The sequence below is a fragment of the Haplochromis burtoni genome, unplaced genomic scaffold, assembly GCF_018398535.1.
Source record: "Haplochromis burtoni strain Fernald_Lab_line unplaced genomic scaffold, NCSU_Asbu1 Contig_134, whole genome shotgun sequence".
Taxonomy (NCBI): Eukaryota; Metazoa; Chordata; class Actinopteri; order Cichliformes; family Cichlidae; genus Haplochromis; species Haplochromis burtoni.
Genome location: NW_024582495.1, coordinates 1,206,911 through 1,226,081, shown reverse-complemented (window position 1 = coordinate 1,226,081; position 19,171 = coordinate 1,206,911). Strand labels below are relative to the sequence as shown.

Genomic DNA, 19,171 nt, shown 5'->3' with positions numbered 1-19,171 from the left:
AGATAGATAGATAGATAGATAGATAGATAGATAGATAGATAGATAGATAGATAGATAGATAGATAGATAGATAGATAGATAGATAGATAGATAGAGTAGGAAATGCCTCATAACTGCGACAACGAGGCGTCAAGCGTGTATTAATAGAGTGATCCTGTGCGAGCGCCTCCTTCAGTTTGGCTGTAAATTCCCAACAAAAATACCTCCCAGTTACCCTTTGACCCTCTGGGAAACAGTTCAGCAGCAAGCCGTCACCACACCTGCTCAGCTTGTGTCACACAGATCAGGCCTGGAGCTTGCTGAGGGGCAGGAGACGATCTGGCAAAACACACTCTGACACAAGTCACGGGGCTCTAACATCCTAATATATTTACCAGATTCCACTGTAACTCCCTGGATGACTTTATGTGTTGTATATTGATTGTTTTTTTGAGAAGGATTTTCCTGGAAAGGCAGCAACTAAGCATTTCTGAGTCTGTGGAGATCTCACGTAAGCTTCTTGGCTTTGAACATGAAAAAGGGAGAGGCATGACTTGAGAGCAGCAGGAAATCCAAAGACGATTTTATGCAGCGGTGTCTCTGACAGCGACTTTACAGTTTTTTTTTCTCGTCCTGTTTGCCAGAACGTCCCTGCAACTGAAATGATTAGCCAAGCTAGTTGTGTTTTTGTGTGCACTGCCGCTGTGGGAGCTGCATTGCTGGGAGTGGTGGACAGAGATAACGTAGCCTTGTGGCTGGAACTGACGACCACAGAGTCTGCTGCTGTGGCATGTTCCACCTCAGGGAGGAAAAGGGAGGGAGGTGAGGGCCGACTCTGCCGGCCGCTCGTTAGGTAGGAAGTGTTTGCATCCTCTCTCTCAAGCTGCATGACCAGCTGTACAGTGACTTGTGAGGATGTGGGAGTGGCCTGTATAAATAAAATAGGAATGATTGCTTCTTCCTAAAGTTTGACAAAAATAAGGATTTCCATTCACACATTTGACCTGTGCAAGTGTAGTTTATGCTTTTTGGCGTGCAAAATACTTTCGCTTTGTGTTGTAAGATATGAGCTGAGACGCAATTCCAATGATAACAGCTGATGACTTTAACATCTTCCATCTGATATCAGGACCTGCTTTAGTTTCACTTCTGGACCCTAAGCACAGACGCACAAATGTACGCACAAACACACACACACCGTAAACCCTGTTTAGAAAGCAATGTGTCTGGTGTGGGCTGCTGTCAAAGATCTGACTTCTTAGGGCTGACAGCTTAAATAGGTCTTAACAGATTTCACAGGATAATGACTAGATTTACCCCGGTGATCGTGGAATATTCCGCCGCTGGTGATATTTGTGTAGCTGGGAAAGATTAGATGTGTTTGTTTATGCTTTGAAAGACAGAGGAGGGCTAGGTTAACTTGCAGCCTAGAACAGAAACCAGAGGTGGGAGAATCCAGCCACCTCAGACCAGCCATCCAAGGACTTTGGTGGGCTCATGCTAATGACACTTTAAACAGGGAAGCAAAATATTTGTAGTCAAACAAGTTTGTGAACAGACTGACTTCAATATGCCTCCGAGTCTCACTCAGTAAACACCTCAATTCAAGTTTAACCATGTGTAAAGCTGGTAATAATAGCAAGTGTACTGTCAATGGCGCGTGACGCTTAAAATCACAAAGTTCATACGTTTCAGTTCAGTATGTGATTGTTATCATTGCAGTTGATGCTATGACATCAAATTCTGGTATAACCTTCAAATCTGTCACAATCTGTAAATGATAAAAGCAAGCAAGGAGTGACGGGAGTGCGTTTGTGCAAAAAGCTGCAGATTTTTGTCCTCTAACTACAGCAGGAGAAAGATCCCCTTACCAGCCCCCTATTTTCTGAGGCACAAACAAGACTGTTTCTTTCAGACCTTCAGCTTGGCTGCTTCCTCAGCTCCAGAGCGCCTCTGTGACTTGCATTATAGTGAGGTTTCAAACCCACTCACCACCAGTGGCAATGACAAAACGCCATATCATCACCTTGAAGTCTCCAAAAAAACCAAGTGGGTTGCTTCAAAACAACCCAGCCAATTAGCTTCCTGTCTTATGAATATGGATGAGCGAATGAATATTACTGACAAAAAAAACAAACAAACAAAACAACTGAAGTATGAAATGTGTACACGAAATGTTCATCGCTTAATTTGCTGTGCTCTGTTCTGTGGATGGAAATGCCACATCCCCTAGTTACATGTTTTCCATGCAATTCCAAAGGGACCTGAAACGGCACGTTCACTGCGGTAAGCCGAAGCGGCCGGGGCGCAAACCGTTTATCAAATTTTGTGGCCATTCCTTAAAGAGCTGATATGGCCAACACAAATGTAGTTCAGCAATCCCATAAGAAAATGGCAGTTTTCTCCCCTGCACACCAGGGGGTCTACTACAGAGAACCTTGCACTGACTGCTCATTTACATTTCAAACACTGTCTATAACTGCAAGGGATTTGATGTTTTCCCTCTCTGCTCAGCAGTCTTATTCCTCCCTTGCTAATTCTCCAGCAGCCATACTGTCTGTGTGTATGCAGTGCAGCCAGCACGGCTACCACAAAGCGCTGCTTTCCTCTGTGCCTTTGACTGAGTTTGCTTCCATACTGTGCCAGTACCATACGGCACTGGACTCACAGAGCCTGAATATCCAAGCGTAACTCAAAGGCAGGAATGCTTGTAGAAATGCCTTTGTAATATCTACATGGAACTCGACCCTGTCCAGTTCACAGTGTAATATGACTGTATGCTTTATGCTTTGTAATGCATATGCGGGAAAAGAATCTATGAGGCTGTGAGTTCAGCAACTTGGAGTCATGTCTCTATGTGGAGAGAGCAAACACGCTTTGTTTGTTTCCATAATCTGCTTGTCGATCACCTGAGGCCCAGTGAGCAGCCCGGCCTGCAGCGCAAGACAGGCAGGAAGCCAGGCCTGGGGACAAAGCGGCGCACCAAGACTAGCCTGCAACCAGGAAGAGCCAGTTTCCCTCACAAGGTCAGGCTGCAGTGGAAATGCATGACGTTCGGCTCTGTAGACACTGCCTGCCTCTGCATTTCCTCAAATCATTTTTGCGATTACGCTGCTAGATACAAATGTACGTAGGCCCGTGTATGACTCCTCAGATTGGAATGAGAACAGTCACTGACACAAATATGTCATCCTCAGCAGAGGCCTGACACAAGTTGATCTTGCTGACCGAGAGAACTGGAGAGCTTTGTAGACCTCGTGTAACGCCTGAAAACCAGGATGGGTTGACAAAAAGAGGGGCAGAAAAAAAAAGAAAGACAAGACTAAAACATGGAGGAAATATTTCTGTTCTGACATTCAGTGAAGGAAGTGAAGGTAACTACATTTTTAGGGTAGGATAAATAACAAAATATTCACATTTAAATCTTTTGCGTACACCGTTATTTTACCCAGCATGCTGTCCCCATCAACACCCCCTATTTTGCTTCTACAGACAATCTACGTCATAATTACCATTAGTAAATTAAATTACCCATGTCTCTCTCATAATAACATTAAATGATAAAAGCCAGTGAATTGTAGGATATAACTAGATGGCAGACAACTGCACCACCAGCACGCATTATTTAACTTTGATGTTTTCCTTAGGAGCTCTGTAATAACACAATATATTACAATGCTGATCAGAAAATTTAGCGAGACAACTACTTTAAGGACTGAATGCTGTTAGAAGAATTAATCAGAAAGGTGATAAGATGATGCACAGTCACCATCACTGCCATGTGGTTCCCAAATTGCCTTGGGATCCACCTGCAGTGCACAATATGTGTTAGTAAACAAATACAACCATATAATTCATTAATAAATAAATATTTTTAATGGTTATTTCGAACCCTGCTAAAATTATAACCAGGTACTGGGAAATAGACCATTACGAAATCTGAGAAGTTGAATATTGAGACCTCGCCAGCATTGCTCTGACAGTCATATTCCACATGGTTAATATATTGAGGTTAATATGAGAAGCAGGGGTCTGGCTCTGTGTAATGCACGCAGGTCTGCGTGATTAGGGCTCTGGACAGATCTGGTACAACTTCAAACCCTCAAGTGTCTCCTCCGCTGAGCACAGGGTAGCCTGTAATAATGAGCAGGTGCCAAGAGCAGACATGGAAACAGACACGGTTCTATATAGTTTTGCGCACATGTAGCAATCTGGCAGTCGGGATCGTTTGATGTTGTCTATAATGATAGCTGTAATAAAAGGTGTAAATACACACCGCAGCAAATAGCAAATGAGCCACACGAACAGGCTAATAATAATAATGATCGCCGACAGTAGCCACTTACCCAAAATCCTGGTCCATGGATTTGAAGAAGAATTTGTAGCTGTTGACCGGCCGATTGTTGAGGACATTTTTAAAATCCGCTAATGTGACTTTCTCCGGAGGAACAGACAGTTTGACCAGATAAGGAGTCTCCTCCTCGTCAATGTGATAAATTATTTTAGTCTCCGCCATGAGAGTGTGAAAAGGGGAGGACAATCATGGGAAAGCAAAAAGGGTTGGCAGCGCAATAAACAGGCCTGCTATGTTACCAGCTACCCGGAGAATAACATAGCAGCGTTCCCTAATATATAACCCTGTATAGCCCGCGACGGAAAATACAACTCCGTGCCTTTGACAAACACAGCGAAAATCCAGGCATAATCGCGTTATGAGTGCCTGTATTCCTGCTCCAGTGTGAGTCGGTACGGTGGCTCTCTCGGCACTAAAACAGGAAGGGACAGTCCACATCCTTGCGATATGGAGTTGGGAATATTGCTATTTTTCACAAGCTAATTGGTTAGACAGTGCTGTCATCTAGCGGTGTATCTGGGGTGTGCGCAGGCCACCTTATACAACACACTCACACAGCTTCCTCCACAGTAGCCTACAGTCATGACATAGAACAAAGGAGGATGTGCAGCGGCCCAATGAAGCATGGATACTGCTTTCCTGTTATTATAATTGACTTTATACTGCAGTTCTTATTACGTAAAGCAGCGTCACTTAAATTCAAGCATTCATCCGATATTTATTCATCAGTTATTTTTATTCTTATGAAAATAAAGGGAAGCCCAAAATATATGAGGCCAAAATTGTCTTATTAGTATATTGTAGAAATAACATACTCATGCAGATTTTTCTTTTACTTATTCATCACAAGTTTCTTGGTCATCCGTTCACCAGATTAAGTGGGCTAATGTCTTTGGACTCTAGAATGACCAGGTGTCCCACTTGTGGTCCCCATCTCATATACCAAGACAAATATCCAATATTTTGATTAGCTCTTGTTAACTTTGATTTCACAAGAACAGATGTGGAATGATAAGGGATGGATGCACACCTACTGAAAAACTAACAATTGTGAGAGAAAAGGAGAGTACAGGAGTCTTTCAAGTTAGCAGAACTTGTAACGTGCATAGTTTGGGTGCATACATTTCTAGGTTAGACATGTCAAAATTTAAGGTCTAAGATAAATTGACTAATTGGCTCACGTGTGGTTTCTTGGGAAACTAAGGAAGCCACTTGAAGCAAATGTAGTGTTTGCTGTTGTGAGCAGAAGAAATCTTTATTAGAGGACAGGAACATTAAAGTGTGCAGGTGAGCCAGAGAGAAATGCAAGAAATAGTTAAAAAAAAAAAGAAGCTAATCTACATTTTACAATTTAGCATTACTGATATAGTAGACACTCTTTTTCCTCACAGAAGTACAGCCACACAGTTGATAACAGATACGTTCCTGTATCACTAACCAGAAGATTCATTCACGAAAATTCAGTGTTTTACAAACCAGGGTACATTATTGTTGTTTGATGCAAACAAGAATGGTTCGAGAATTTTCCTGAGTTTGCACAGACTGAGCCTATAGTCCATTGTCATAAAAGTAACAACATTACTTTTCACCTGATAAATTTTCAGTGAACCAGGTAACTGTACAGTATGTCAGTTTGGGTAACTTATGGGGAGGAGAATTTTAATCTGCCTTTCTGTAAGCAAAATCCACAAAACAGGGTAGTCCCTTTGTCACCACTGTTGAGATCTGTTTTTGTGTAGCTAGAATAATGTCATACTCGTTTCCAAACAACATTTGAAAATGTCTACAACATACAGTAAATTGAATTATGAAACATTATGATTTATGTGATTTACACTACAGCAGAATTTATGCAAAAAAAAGAAAAGGAAATATCCAGATTTCAACAATTAAAAAGAGCCGTAAGCTTGTAGCCCCATAAGCATGTGCAGTACATAATAAAACATACCTCAATAAAGAGCATGCATTTAGTTAAAAAACATATTTTAAAAACATTATATAAGAAAATGCTTTGTATTTAATATAAACAAAACACTGAATGCAAAGAGGAAGGATCAAATATAAGTTTAACCATATGGTTATAACAGCTGGTGAGAAGGAAAAAAAATATGTGTGTGTGTGTAATATATATAATATAATATATATATATATATATATATATATATATATATATAATATATGTTTTATAAAATAATATATATATATATATATATATATATATATATAATTATTATGGTGTGTGTATGCTGTATGTATGTGTGTGTGTGTGTGTGTGTGTGTATTATTTTTTAAATCGGGTAAAAAGAAGAAAAAAGAAAAAAAAGAAAGATGATGTCCTTTACTGAAAAAGCTTCGTGTGCTAGGGTTACAGCAGAGGGAGCATTCCTCCTGTCCTCTCCTGGGTTTCCTGTTTTTCTCCTGTTTCTCCATGGTCCTGTATTTGTTCCCGTGTTTGCCCTGGACCTGCCAGCAGCGTCTCAGAAATATCACATTCACTTCCACATCTTCCCATCAAATTCTGCATGAGGAGGTGAGAAAGGGAAATCGTAACACCAAAATCTGCTGAAAAGATGCTAATTGTTGTGTTTACTCACTGAAATACACAGTTTCTGCTCACCCTTGTTGCAGTCTTTAGCCATATCGCGCTCTTTCATTATGTTGTTTTTGTACTCTGTCGATTAAAGTAGACACACAGAAAATGAGCTGTGGATGGAAAGCGAAGTGTGCGTATTTAATGCGTTTGGGTGAAGTTTACTGCACCTGAATTCAAAGGCTCTTGGTTACAGCAATTCAGCTCTGTGCAGTCTAAAGCTACTTCACCTCCAGCGATTGCGGTTCCCCTGTGAAGAAGTTAATGTTAGATTTAATGTAAAGTTAAAGCAGCATAACATTAACCACATGATAATGCATTACCGTTGGGATCGACCCAGCTCATACTCCAGCCCTGTAAAAAACAGAAAAAAAATCTCAAGCGCACACAATAATAACAAAATGTAACTCTGATAAATATGCTTTTTATGATGCTAAGAAACACAATCAGGTTGCAATATACAAGTAACAACCAAGCAGGAATGTTGTAATAAAAAATACCTCTCTTTTTGCGCCGTCGAGTCAGCATAATAAGAGCAATGACGATAAACCCCAGCAGTAAGAATGTCGCCAGGAAGTAGCCCAAATGTTGCATGAAATAACTTCGATGCTCGGGGATAAAGACATTAACCACACGTGTAGGCTCGACCCCTTCGCCTGAGAAAAGAACAGGAATAAAATAAAATTCCTTCTTCAATAACCTAATTAACTCTCCAAGAATTACTGAATATTACACATGCTAAATATTGAGTGAACTCAATAAACCCTAAAACCAAACAATGCAATGTATCCTGGGGATTTCATGCTCATATTTTAAATGAGATTTATTGTATTGCTGCATTGGATTAAACTAATGGCAATAAACAAGGATCAAAATGAAATGTAGTTCCACACAAGTAGAGGTTTTTATTCCTCCAGAGGCTCTTTTTCATTTGTTCCCAAAAGCAAAACACCGGAGCAGGGAGAGCAGAGAGTTAAATGTCAAGACGCTGTTTGGCAGTAATGACTTCCAGACCTGATGTCATGCAGCTGTTATTTTTTTCTCCCCAGAAAAACACAGGCTGACCAGAAAAGTGGAGAAGTGTGAGGGAAGGGAGACAAAGTCTGTAATGTGGTCTGTCTGCATGTCTGAATTACTTTTTCATTTTAAAAGTGCTCTTCTAACAAACACAGAAGCCTGGTTTGAGCATGTATGGAAAATAAATCTGTGACACCTTCAGCAGAGTTTAGCAGTGAAGTCTACCATCTGGCAGGCCGCTCTAAACATGGCAGGCAGCAAAGGGTTTCACAGTGACCTGAACTGTCCCAATGCACCACATTTATACATCCACATAGTTACACATAATTTCAAAAACATAACAAATAGAGAATTGTTTATATTTTCTTTAAACCACAATGTGTTATATCACGACTACTTCTGCAAAAAGTACGCTTATAGATGTGTTGCTAATATACACCAGTAATTGGTCATTAATTAAAAAGCAGTTATATCACAGAAAATACTAAAATTGTTTAATCTCTAGTCTTTCATTAGCAGCTCAAAAGAACAGTCTAAACTAACAAAGAACTAATGAGGAAAACATGCAATGGTGTATCTGTTGTTATGCATTAAAAACCAGCCAGTCAACAGAAAAAATATTTATTCTAACTTAATTACCAACATCCTCTGAGGGGGTCTACGTATACACTGATGGCAAACAAAGCTGTCATTGCATAATGTGCCTAATATGCATGAAAATGCAAAGACATACCCAAGGTCATTGTCTCTACAGCACAACTGCTGAGAGGAGAGCTCCAGCCATGCTGTAGCAGTGGTCTATTACCATTTTCTTAACAGATCAAGTGTGTATGCTTTAATGGCTTTTTTTTTTCAAATGGTGGGATACACATCATTTGCAAGTCAATGAAATAAAAGGAATCATCTTCTTTTCAGAGGCTGATATCTCTCTTGAACTGGTGACAGCTCACAAAATGCTTCCCTCATGAGTACAAGAAATAACTTCTTTTTATTTTTGTTTCATGTCATCAATAACTACGACAACAAAGTGAAAAGCTGTGAAAAGTTCCCATGATGCTTGTAATGTAATGTGGGTGAATCGAAATAGTTGTTTTTTTTGTCTAACAAGCTCAGCGAGGTGCAGATAAGAGCTAAGTGGGCAGGAAAAAATGCATCACACATGCATTTCTTTCTAGCATAAATTTTAAATTGGCTGTCATTTCTTTAAAGGGGAGGAGAATCTATAGTCTAACATGTACTTTCATACCCTCCCCTTACTTTGCTCTTTCATGTCGCAGCTGGCCCAGATGTTGAACAGATGGGCCAGACTTCCTGTAACTGCTGATAAATATGCCTCTACCAGAGAAACGAAGGAGAGACTGGAAAAAAAACAAAACAAAAGTGGAGAAGCAGTATAACAGGTCTAGATGCCTGGTTTAGACTTCTGGAAAAATGAGGAACAAAAAACCAAAAACACAGGATGTGACCATCCACTCCAAAAAGTACTGGATGTTGAAACCCATTCCTCTGCTCAGTCTAGCTAAAATATGTCCAGATAAACAAATTTAAAAAAAGCTCTAAATGAAGCAGTTTTTGAGGAAAATGAGAGCACTTCCATCACAGTCGATTTAAAACTGTAGACAGCTTTTTAAGCAAAAGATGCAAATAGATATCTCTATTCTATCCAATCTGCAAAACCAAATAAACAAGTATATGAAAGAATTTCTTTCTTTCTTTCTTTCTCAACTAGCTCCTGCATTCCTTGACTCCTCCCTCTTCAGCTCAAACACAAAAACAGGGAGGACTGAGGAGAAAGTTGGCAGGAGGAAGAACTGATTTAACTGACCAACTATGCCTATAAATATAACAAAAAAACCCAGGAGCGGTCTTATTTCTCTGTACAAAGTTCAGCCAAAAAAAACATAGAGGAAAAACCATTTACCATGACTATGTTGTGGGAAAACAAATTTCTAAGGATTTTTGTTACTTACTTGGATCTGGTTCATCATTCTGGAAAATTCTGGGTGCTGGAGTGGAATCAGGCATGAGTGGAGGTCCCACAGTTAGTCTGAAGATGCGCCTCTCATGGAGACCACAGTAGTGATGGTGCAGGTGGCAGGAGTAAAGGCCTTTATCAGCGGGCCTCAGGTCGGAGATGAACAGTGAGAAGTCTCCTAGTGTAAAAGCATCCTCTGCCACGCTCATCTTGCTCTGGGCAAAGAGAGGTCCGTAATCCCTACGCTCTCCGGAGGCGTACAGGTCCACCAGTCGGTCGGCCTTATCAGGACGCACTCCAGGAGGCTGGAAGTCCCAGTGGGCCACCTGCTGCTGGTCCTCCTGAAGACCCTCTCGCCACAGGGGGCGCCGGTTCACACAAGGCAATACCACTGAGCTGCCCAACAGGACCACAAACGCAGTCTTCTCTCCATCCCAGTACCGCTTCTCTTTACGGGCTGGAAACACATTCAGGTGTAATAAATTTTTAGGTGTAATTAAATACATCTGCATCACAATTCAAGAAACAAATATAGTATTTTAGATCAGATAGCCTCACCTGACTTAGTGACGTCAACCTGGATTTGAATAGACTGGTGAATCTGACAGTAGTGATGGTGTAAATTACAAGTATAGACTCCTTTGTCGGTTGCTGCCACATCTGAAAATAAATAAATAAAATAATTAAAATAAAATTAACTCAATTATATTAAAATTATAACTCAGCACGAACAACGTTCATAGTGCTACTGCAAAAAAGAATGAAAAGTCTCACTGTTGATAGTAAGGGAGAAGTTGCCATCACTGAAAGCAGAGTCTGGGATGAAAACGCGGCCCTTGTTGAAGGCGTTGTAGACCCTCTGGTTGGCCCCAGGTGACATGTCCAAGACTCGTTCCACAGAATTTTCCGGGCTGCTGCGGACCAAGTCCCAGTGCACCACCCTCTGACGGTCCTTCAGTCTGTCCCGGATCCACACCATGCGGGGGCTGTGACAGGGCAGGATGGCCTTAGATCCCGCGGGAAGAGTGATGTTCTTCGCCTCCACCACTACACCAAGCCTGCTGCTGCTGCTCTGTCCCCAAGCTGACACAGAATATAAACACATGTAGTCACAAATTCAGTGCAGCAAAGATGTAAATATAAATAATCCAAAATAATATGCTGTGCCTTAAAAAATAAAAGAGTCTCTTACCTCCCGGCAGGAAGAGCACAGCAAGAACTGAAAAAAACAAAATCCAGGATGATTAGAGTTTTATCCTACTGATGATTTTAATTCACACAGCCTGCTGATGCTGCGTTATATAGATTTGTCTCCACATATTTCCACTGATTAATTCTTGAGAAACACTTCAAGCGCTTCCACCCACAAATTGGTTGAAGTGCCTGGAGAGTTTAGCTTTGATCTCGTACTGACCCAACACTGAATACTTTCAGAGTCTGAGCAGATGTGGGTTCAGTGAGAGGACAATTTAAAAGAGATAGAGTGAAACTGAAGAAACAAGCACGCGGTGAAAAGGTAACGCTTTAAAACAGAAGTTCAGCAAAGGAAGACAAAAGTAGACAAACACACCAGATGTCAACAACACACTCTGGAAATACATTTCGCTGTTTGTGTTTGCTCACTCTAGGGATTTTCCAACAGCACATTTGCTATTTCTAATGCATTTTTCCCACAGTGCTATTTCCTGTCTGTTTACTGAAAGGCAGGCAGAGATGAATGCAGCCAAAGCATACAGAGCCCCCATTCATCTCGGCTGCTGCTGGCTTGTGGCAAGGCCGTGATCCTGAGGGGATGAAGAACCAGGCTGTTATTCGGCGCACTCCAGTCAAACTCCCAAGTGTCAAAAGTCTCGGAACCAGACCAAACACCTGTTTGTTTTCACCATACCGGTACTTGTTATTATAAACTATAGAGACAAGATTTATTTCAGTAATGCAGTGAATCTTCTTTCAAGCTTTGAAATGTTTCATGCAAGTACGGTGGCAATTCAATAAATCGTCACGAGCTCGTCAGCTTTTAAAATCACAGTGATAAAAAAGAGAAAAGTAAGAGAAAATTAGGTTCCATTTTAAGATGAGATGACTGACTTCCTCTGTGCAGGTCATTTCAGAGGCCGGAGGCACTAACTGTAGAAGCTCTGCCCCCTCTTGTCTTAAACTGGGCCTCAGGAAGAGTTACAAGACCTCAGCCTGGGGATTTTAAGGTATGCTTATACGAAGAGGTCAGAAATATCTCAAGAAATTACACCACGAAGCACTTTCAAAATGTGACGAATAACACTTTAAATATACTGGGAGCCAGTGTTAGTGAGATAACACTGGTATGAACTGGCTCTGGTCAAAAGCCTTGCATTTGAGTTCCACTGAGTCTGTAGCCATTAGCAGCATTTTTAAACTGTGTAAAGTATTTCGATTTACTGAATGTTATCCAGAGGAGCAAGTAATGAGTGGAAACTTGCAACAATTATTGCATTGTATTGTTTTTTTGTATGCATGGTTAAATGCAGGGTTTGACATACAACACAAGTCAGTAACTGGTTTAGCAGTTTTAGCTGTGTTGCCTATCTTCACCATTAGACTATGAGAATACCTCTGCTACTGTTCTTCGATGCAGTAAACTAAATAACACTTCAAGCTGGACAAAATGACTTCAGCACACACACTGGCATCAGAGAGGAGACCTCATCCTGGAAAACTTTCCTGGCTTTTCTACAGTAGGGCAAAAACTTTCCTGCAGATGGTAAAAACAAAGCGTCTCAGCCCCTTTAATTGTCTGTCATCAGACACACACAGGCTGTTGACTCATGAGGCTGTTTTAACAGTAAGACTTAACAAGGGGCTATTGAATTACTAGTGATAATAACAGACATTTGCCAAATAGAGTGCAAAATCACTGCTGTCATTTTACTCCCCAAACTCACACACGTTGAATCACTCATTAAAATCTCAACCTGAAGGTAAAATAGCAAAACGTTTTAAGTATGATTTAAACATAAAGAATGAGTTTACTCAGCATAAAGTCTGTGATTCACCGATGTTGTTCAAGTGTGAAGTTTGCTCACAGCCCCGTCACAGGTTGAAAATAAATCAGACAAATCTGTGCAGCTGCAGACTCAGCTAAACATACAAAGATACATTCAGAGGCCTGGAGGGCTTATTGACCGTCCTGTGGAAACAGCGTGTTAGCACTGATTACGTTCACTAATTACATTCTAAACCACTGCAAACATGCTGGATTATTTGTGTATGGATTGCTTTCTGCAGATTTACATGAGTTTCATCTTCACGTGGAATAATTAGGTGACGTCTGTAATTTTGAGGTCATTTATCATGTTCAGATGATCTGATGGCGCCCAAATGTCATAGCTGCCAAAGCAACATCAGCAACATCTCAGTGTGTGGGCATCTTCTCTAACCTTATGGAGGACAAATTGAGCTCAAAATTTCAGGGGATTGCCTGCTAGGATTTTCCAGAGCATAAATATGCTACCTTATCGTGACCTTGTCATTTTCTGCCATGAATGAGTAGCTACATGTTTACAAACTTGTTTGAGTCAAAACAGCACTTCTAATCTTTTCCATGCCCTGTTGTTTTGTGGCCGTTCATTAAGTTGAATCCAACCATCATAAACTGTGTTTATGATGGTTGGATCCCCCTCCTGCTCCCTCTCCTCCACGCCGTCCGGACTCCAAAAGACCCACTCGTGGTGAAACACTCATTACTGACACATATAATGACTGGCTGCTGGATTGTGCTGACTCCTCCACTCAGACCGCAGTTAACTGGAAACACATTGGGTTGAAGCCATAAAAAATCCCAGAGTCACAAACTATGGCCTGTCTACTGTATCAACATGCCGGGCCCAATCTGATTGCATTTGATCTATTTTATTGAATAGATCACTTTGAACAAAAAAAGTTAGAAAGTGTACAGGGCCGTAGTTTGAGATTAGATGTTCATACCTACAAGGGGCTTTAAATGTAAAAATAACATAAAAAAAAAAGGTTAAAATGATGAAGATTATTGGTTATCAATACAAAGCATGAAAACACATTACATTAATCTTGCATCGGTTAACTGAGTTTGGAAAAATGCGTGTACAGCAAAAACAAAACCCAAAGCAGTGAAAAATACAGATGCAAGATATTTACAGTTACATACAATAGCTTACAGACTCTGTGAGCGAAGAATAATGAAAAGGATCAGAAAAGTATTTAGCTGAGGCAAAGCAAACCTGGCAAAGGAGTCTGCTTTTGTTACCAACTGACCTGGATGCAATTATGGCACAAAGAACAATTTAGCAAGCGTCTTTTTTTTTTCTTTTAAAAGTGATACGACTTAAGAGGACTTCACTTACTCTGAAGGAGAGCCATGTCGAGGAGGAACTATTTATCAAAATTGTCAGATGTTAAAAGCCCGTCAGAGGAGGTGAGTGCAAGAACTGATAAAGGAGCGCCTGAAGTTCACCCAGCAGCAGCAGGACTTTGTGTTCATGCAGACTGAGTCTACACAAGTCCCACCCTCCGCTAGCCAATGAAATCCAACACTGCAATAGTGCTAAACATTTCACAAATATCCGCACTAAATTGCACAATTGCATTTTGTTATAGAACACTGGTATCTTAACTGCATTTCGGATAACTGCACCCAAAAACACAAATCTCCGTTAAACTAAACACTTTACAATAATCCCAAAATTTTAGTGCGACTGACAGCTGCTAGAAAATCATCTTATAATGAAACAGATGATTTGCAGCTTTTAAATTAAATATTAAGTGACAGCTGCGATGTATGTGGTTACGTTGGCATTTTATTTTGTTCTACGTGTCCCACATGAAGAGTTTTTTTTATGTTGGAAACTTCCACACCACTTTCTTCCTTTGTGAGTTATTTGCAGCATAAACTTCAGTTAGCATTATTTGCACAATACTGCCATCTACAGTACAACAAGAAAAAGAACAATAGCTGAAGTAGCTGACACTGTGAAAGTCAGCCTGGAGGTGAAAAAAACAAAAATAGAAATTCAGACACATCACACCTTGAGCTTCACAGAGGGAGTTCTTTATTAGACTATCTACACCATTATTTAGCTCATCACTCAAATATGCTTTAATTAAAGTGAAAAGCACACACGGCAGGTTGATTGTTAGAACAGTGTGATGTGTGGAGAGTCATCCAGGGTAAACGTTGGGACGCAAACTTTAATCAGAATTTTTCAGTTCCTTCTGTTTCCATGCTGTTTAATGAAGATCTTAGGTGTGCTCCATCCCTCTGGAGCCTTCTTCAGTCCAGCTCGCATCCAAATCTTCTTCAGATCCTCCTCAAAGCGTTTCTGTATATGATAAAGACACAAAGCTGGCTGTTTTATATTCATCTAGCTTTGGAACACTGTAACTAGTGCACATCAGACACACAATGATGAATTGGAAGGAATAAAACAATGATTGCATTTTTTTATCATTACCGTTTCATTATCAAACTTCAAGACATCATAGTGGGAAAAAAAGAAATGGTCTGATAGATGTGAAAGAAAAGTCCCACCTGCTTCTTCTTTCCTCGGCCCTCCAGCACCCTCTTTCTCAAGAACTTAGTCCGTTTTTGCAGCTTCTTGTATTTATGCCGGTTCATCTTCCGCCGCCGTATCTCTAGAACATTCTTACATCTGAGTGGTGTTACTGTACCCTCCCCGTCTTCCAAAACGGGGACGGAGATAGGCGGCAGCACCTTCTCCTCCAGCAGCTCTACATCCTCCTGTGGCTGAGTGGACTCCAGCAGCGGAGGGAGGGAGTAGCGTAGTGAGAGCCAGCTCTCCAGGGGACTTACTGACAGTTTACGTGGTATGAGAGCCTCGTCCAGCTCCGGCTCAAGCTGGACCCATCGCGGAGGAGACCTGTTGTCTGCCGCTGTTGAGTAGTTTCTCAGTTTTTGATGACGTGAAGAGCAGTAAGCAGAAGCAGCTGGTTGTAGACATCCATTCAAAGTTTCTCCATAAGCTTGAAGTGCACCTTGTCATTAAGGGGAAGAAAAAAAGTCAGATTTTAATGAAATAGAAAACATAGTATTGAATGTAGGCAGACAGATATTTGGCTATTTGTTCTTACTCACAAGTTGCTTTGTGTAATAGGCTGAGACGAGGGATGATCTTTGAGGCAAACATTGTCAGTGGTTATCCAAACAAGGTCATCAGGAATGAGTTCACTGGTCCCTGGTCCTGTGGCAATAAAAAAAGACAAAGTATGGTCTTACTCTGCTCTGTCACAGCAATCAAACTAGTAATGTAACAGTAACTTCAGACTAGGGCTGGACGATATGGCCTAAAATCCATATCACGGTATATGAAGCATGCGGGGTAACGATATATATCGCGATATATTCTTTTCTTCTGTATGACGTATTTTACACACTATAAGGCGCACTTAAAATCCTTTAATTTTAACAAAAATCAACAGTGTGCCTTATGTATGAATTCTGGTTGTGCTTACTGACCTCGAACCAATTTTATGTGGTGCACAGAAATCTATCAAAAAATGTTTTAGTGTGGCTTTGGTAAGCCCACCGCTTGATGGATTGCCGGAGCATTACGGCTGCCGTAGTCAGGAGCCTTGCGGAGTGATCCAAAACTGGGTCCAAAACTCCGACACCTTTCAGGTCCCAAAATCAAACGAACACTGCGGCATCACTGAGAGTTAAAAACTAGTAAAGTTGTGGAGTTGTATTTTGTCTTGCAGAAATTATATCATCAGTTATATTGTTATCGCAAATTTTCAAATATATATCGTGATATATATTTTTGACCATATCGCCCTGCCCTACTATTTAGTCTATAAAACAGGGTTCACTAAAGCACCAGTCACACATGCCTAGAGACTAGACTGTGACCCCCTGGTAACAGTGCAACTACTGGTTACTTATCCATGTGCCAGCCACCTAGTGAAAATTTGTAATTTCAGCCTTTTGGCGGTTTCTTGCCATCTGCAAAGATTGCGGGTTGCTGAATGAAGTCTACGTTCATCTGACCGAGATTTTAGGTTCCAGAGTTTTCAGCAAAACTCGCTGCTGATGAAGACTGATAGAGGCACCTGAGCCCCACAAAAAAACCCCAACATTTAACTTTATGTAAACTGTCTTGTCCAACCAAGCTGTCTAATATATCACATTTCATAGAAAATTTTGTTCAAATTGCTGCAGATGAATATTATGTTATTCTAGATGCAGAGTAGCTGATTTATGCTTATGAAAGAATGCTGAGAGTAATGCCAACTATTTTCTGGCCCTTTTCTTGTTTACTAATTTTGTGACTTGTTCCAGAGATAAAAACAACAACAACAACAAACATTTGTTTTAGTTCTCCAACCATAGAAATATTAGGTAAAAGCACTTCAGAATCACTTTATCTATTAAGTTCATACATGGAACTAACAAAACAAATTTAGTTTTCCTCTGCCATTACACTCACACATAAATACAGTAAAATAACTATTTGGCGTCACATGCATAAAATAACGCAGAAAAAAAAGATTAATAATACCTTTTTAATATATGTTACCGGATGTTAAAATTTGAATTGGATTTCACTGCAAAAATGTGAAACATTTTGACCCTTGAGCTGGGAACTGGCTGTTCTCAGGTTCTTAACCTGTAGGTCTCACTGGTTTCCACTGTAGCAAATTATGTTTCCAGTAATTAATGTTTTGGCTAGTAAAGCTGCGTGAAAACTGCCTTTAGCCATCTCTACTTTAAGAGTTACCCTAAGTGCTGGGACACTGTGAAAGGCTTATATAATGACTGTTATCAAAACCCAGAAATAGTGGATGCTAACCTCCCTCCAGGTTTAAATCAGCGGATAATCAGGCGCCCAACAGCGGGTGATTTAAAAATGAAAATAAAAAGTCCAAACGGTAAGATGGTAAGTAAATAAATAAATAAATGAAATAACAGAGACCGAAGGAAATTAAAGAATTATGTAATTGCCAACTGGCTCATCATGGCTAAACAGGCGCGTTAACCAGCAGTTCCACTTTGGACGAGAGAGCCGCCAAAACGCTCAAATATTAAAAGCTAAGGATATAATTTTTCTGCCTTTCACTACTTGGTGGCATGTTTATAACAACTTCGTTTAATTAAAGAAAGAGTTGGGTTACCTAGTATTACTATGACCCGAGGTTCCGTCTTCAATGTGACTTCAACTAACTACTTCCGCTCCGTGTGACACACATTTAAGTCGCTTCCGCTTTCTCCGTGCTGAGAAAGGTTCCGCCGAGTAGATTTTCATTCCTTAAGGCTTTGTTTTGAAACAAAATGCCCATTCTTCTTCTGCTTCTTCTGCTTCTTCTTCTGCTTCTTCTTTTTTATTATTATTATTATTATTATTATTATTATTATTATTATTATTATTATTATTATTATTATTATTATTATTATTATTATTATCAGTAGTAGTAGTGGTAGTAGTAGTGGTAGTAGTAGCAGTAGTATTACAAATCTATCCCTTAAAAGCCAGGACCATGAGAGCACAATAGTTCACTCGATGGATCAAGTAGAGGAGGAGCTGGAGGTTTTTTATCCTGATATTACCAGGGATTTTGTTGGTGTAATTTTTTCATACCATCCTTGACCAAACAAAGAGAATTTAACATCACTGGTACTTTTGTAATTTTCTTGTTGGGCATTTTCTTAATTTGTATTTCAAGGTCTTTATATTTGAAGAGTTTTTCTCTAATATTCAGAGTGAATGTTTCTTTCAGTAGGGATAGAAATGTCTGTTGGTCTGGATTTCTTTATCACTTTGCATTGTCATGCTCCACAGTGTTTCATCGCTTTTATAATTTTATTAGTAGTATTAGTGGTACGAGTAGTATTAATATTAATATGTATTTATTTATTTTTAAGATTAGTTCAAGAAGGGCTCAAATTCTTATACATATGGTGTGGTAGGCTGACAAATCCAGTGCATCGCTCAGGTCTCCACCCAGCCACTTTTCTTTTGCTAGCGCACATGGTGTCTGCATGCTGCAGCTCACAGTTAGCTCCACACATGGAGAAAATATAGTTTAAAGAGTGGAAATAATTGACAAAGAAGGTGGAAGATAAGGCAATAAGGCCACAAAGGACTATTTAGCACCTCCTGGATGTCAGCTCACGAGGTTTGTGTATTTTAAATGTTTTATTTTCTGTAATTAAGGATTTTTGATTGATTGAAACAGTATGCAGCTGGAGTATTTCTGGATCTCAAGAAAGCATTCGACACAATCAATC

At 40.1% G+C, this 19,171-nt stretch overlaps 3 protein-coding genes across 7 annotated transcripts in view; all 3 read right to left on the bottom strand.

Moving 5' to 3' along the window:
* dvl1a (dishevelled segment polarity protein 1a) overlaps positions 1-6,445 on the bottom strand; it is a 24,474-nt gene extending 18,029 nt beyond the window's left edge. For all 5 annotated transcript variants that reach the window (XR_001336613.2, XM_005930721.2, XM_014336275.2 and 2 more), the window contains exon 1: positions 4,326-6,445. Coding sequence is in view for 4 of the 5 variants with exons in the window: in XM_005930721.2 (XP_005930783.1) it covers positions 4,326-4,495 (170 nt within the window). In the remaining variant the exon portion in view is untranslated. The remainder of the gene's footprint in view (positions 1-4,325) is intronic.
* Positions 6,446-6,776: 331 nt separating this feature from the next.
* mxra8b (matrix-remodelling associated 8b) lies at positions 6,777-14,843 on the bottom strand. Its single transcript, XM_005930717.3, has 10 exons — positions 14,274-14,843; positions 11,108-11,134; positions 10,690-10,998; positions 10,474-10,575; positions 9,911-10,372; positions 7,424-7,579; positions 7,247-7,277; positions 7,094-7,173; positions 6,951-7,004; positions 6,777-6,851 (listed from the first exon to the last, which is right to left on the bottom strand). Exons 1-10 carry the CDS (start codon positions 14,287-14,289, stop codon positions 6,826-6,828), a joined length of 1,263 nt encoding a protein of 420 aa, XP_005930779.1. The 5' UTR covers positions 14,290-14,843; the 3' UTR covers positions 6,777-6,825.
* Positions 14,844-14,961: 118 nt separating this feature from the next.
* aurkaip1 (aurora kinase A interacting protein 1) lies at positions 14,962-18,161 on the bottom strand. The gene is made up of 4 exons (XM_005930718.2): positions 18,058-18,161; positions 16,022-16,127; positions 15,458-15,921; positions 14,962-15,248 (listed from the first exon to the last, which is right to left on the bottom strand). Exons 2-4 carry the CDS (start codon positions 16,071-16,073, stop codon positions 15,132-15,134), a joined length of 633 nt encoding a protein of 210 aa, XP_005930780.1. The 5' UTR covers positions 16,074-16,127; positions 18,058-18,161; the 3' UTR covers positions 14,962-15,131.
* Between the last annotated feature and the right edge of the window lie 1,010 nt (positions 18,162-19,171).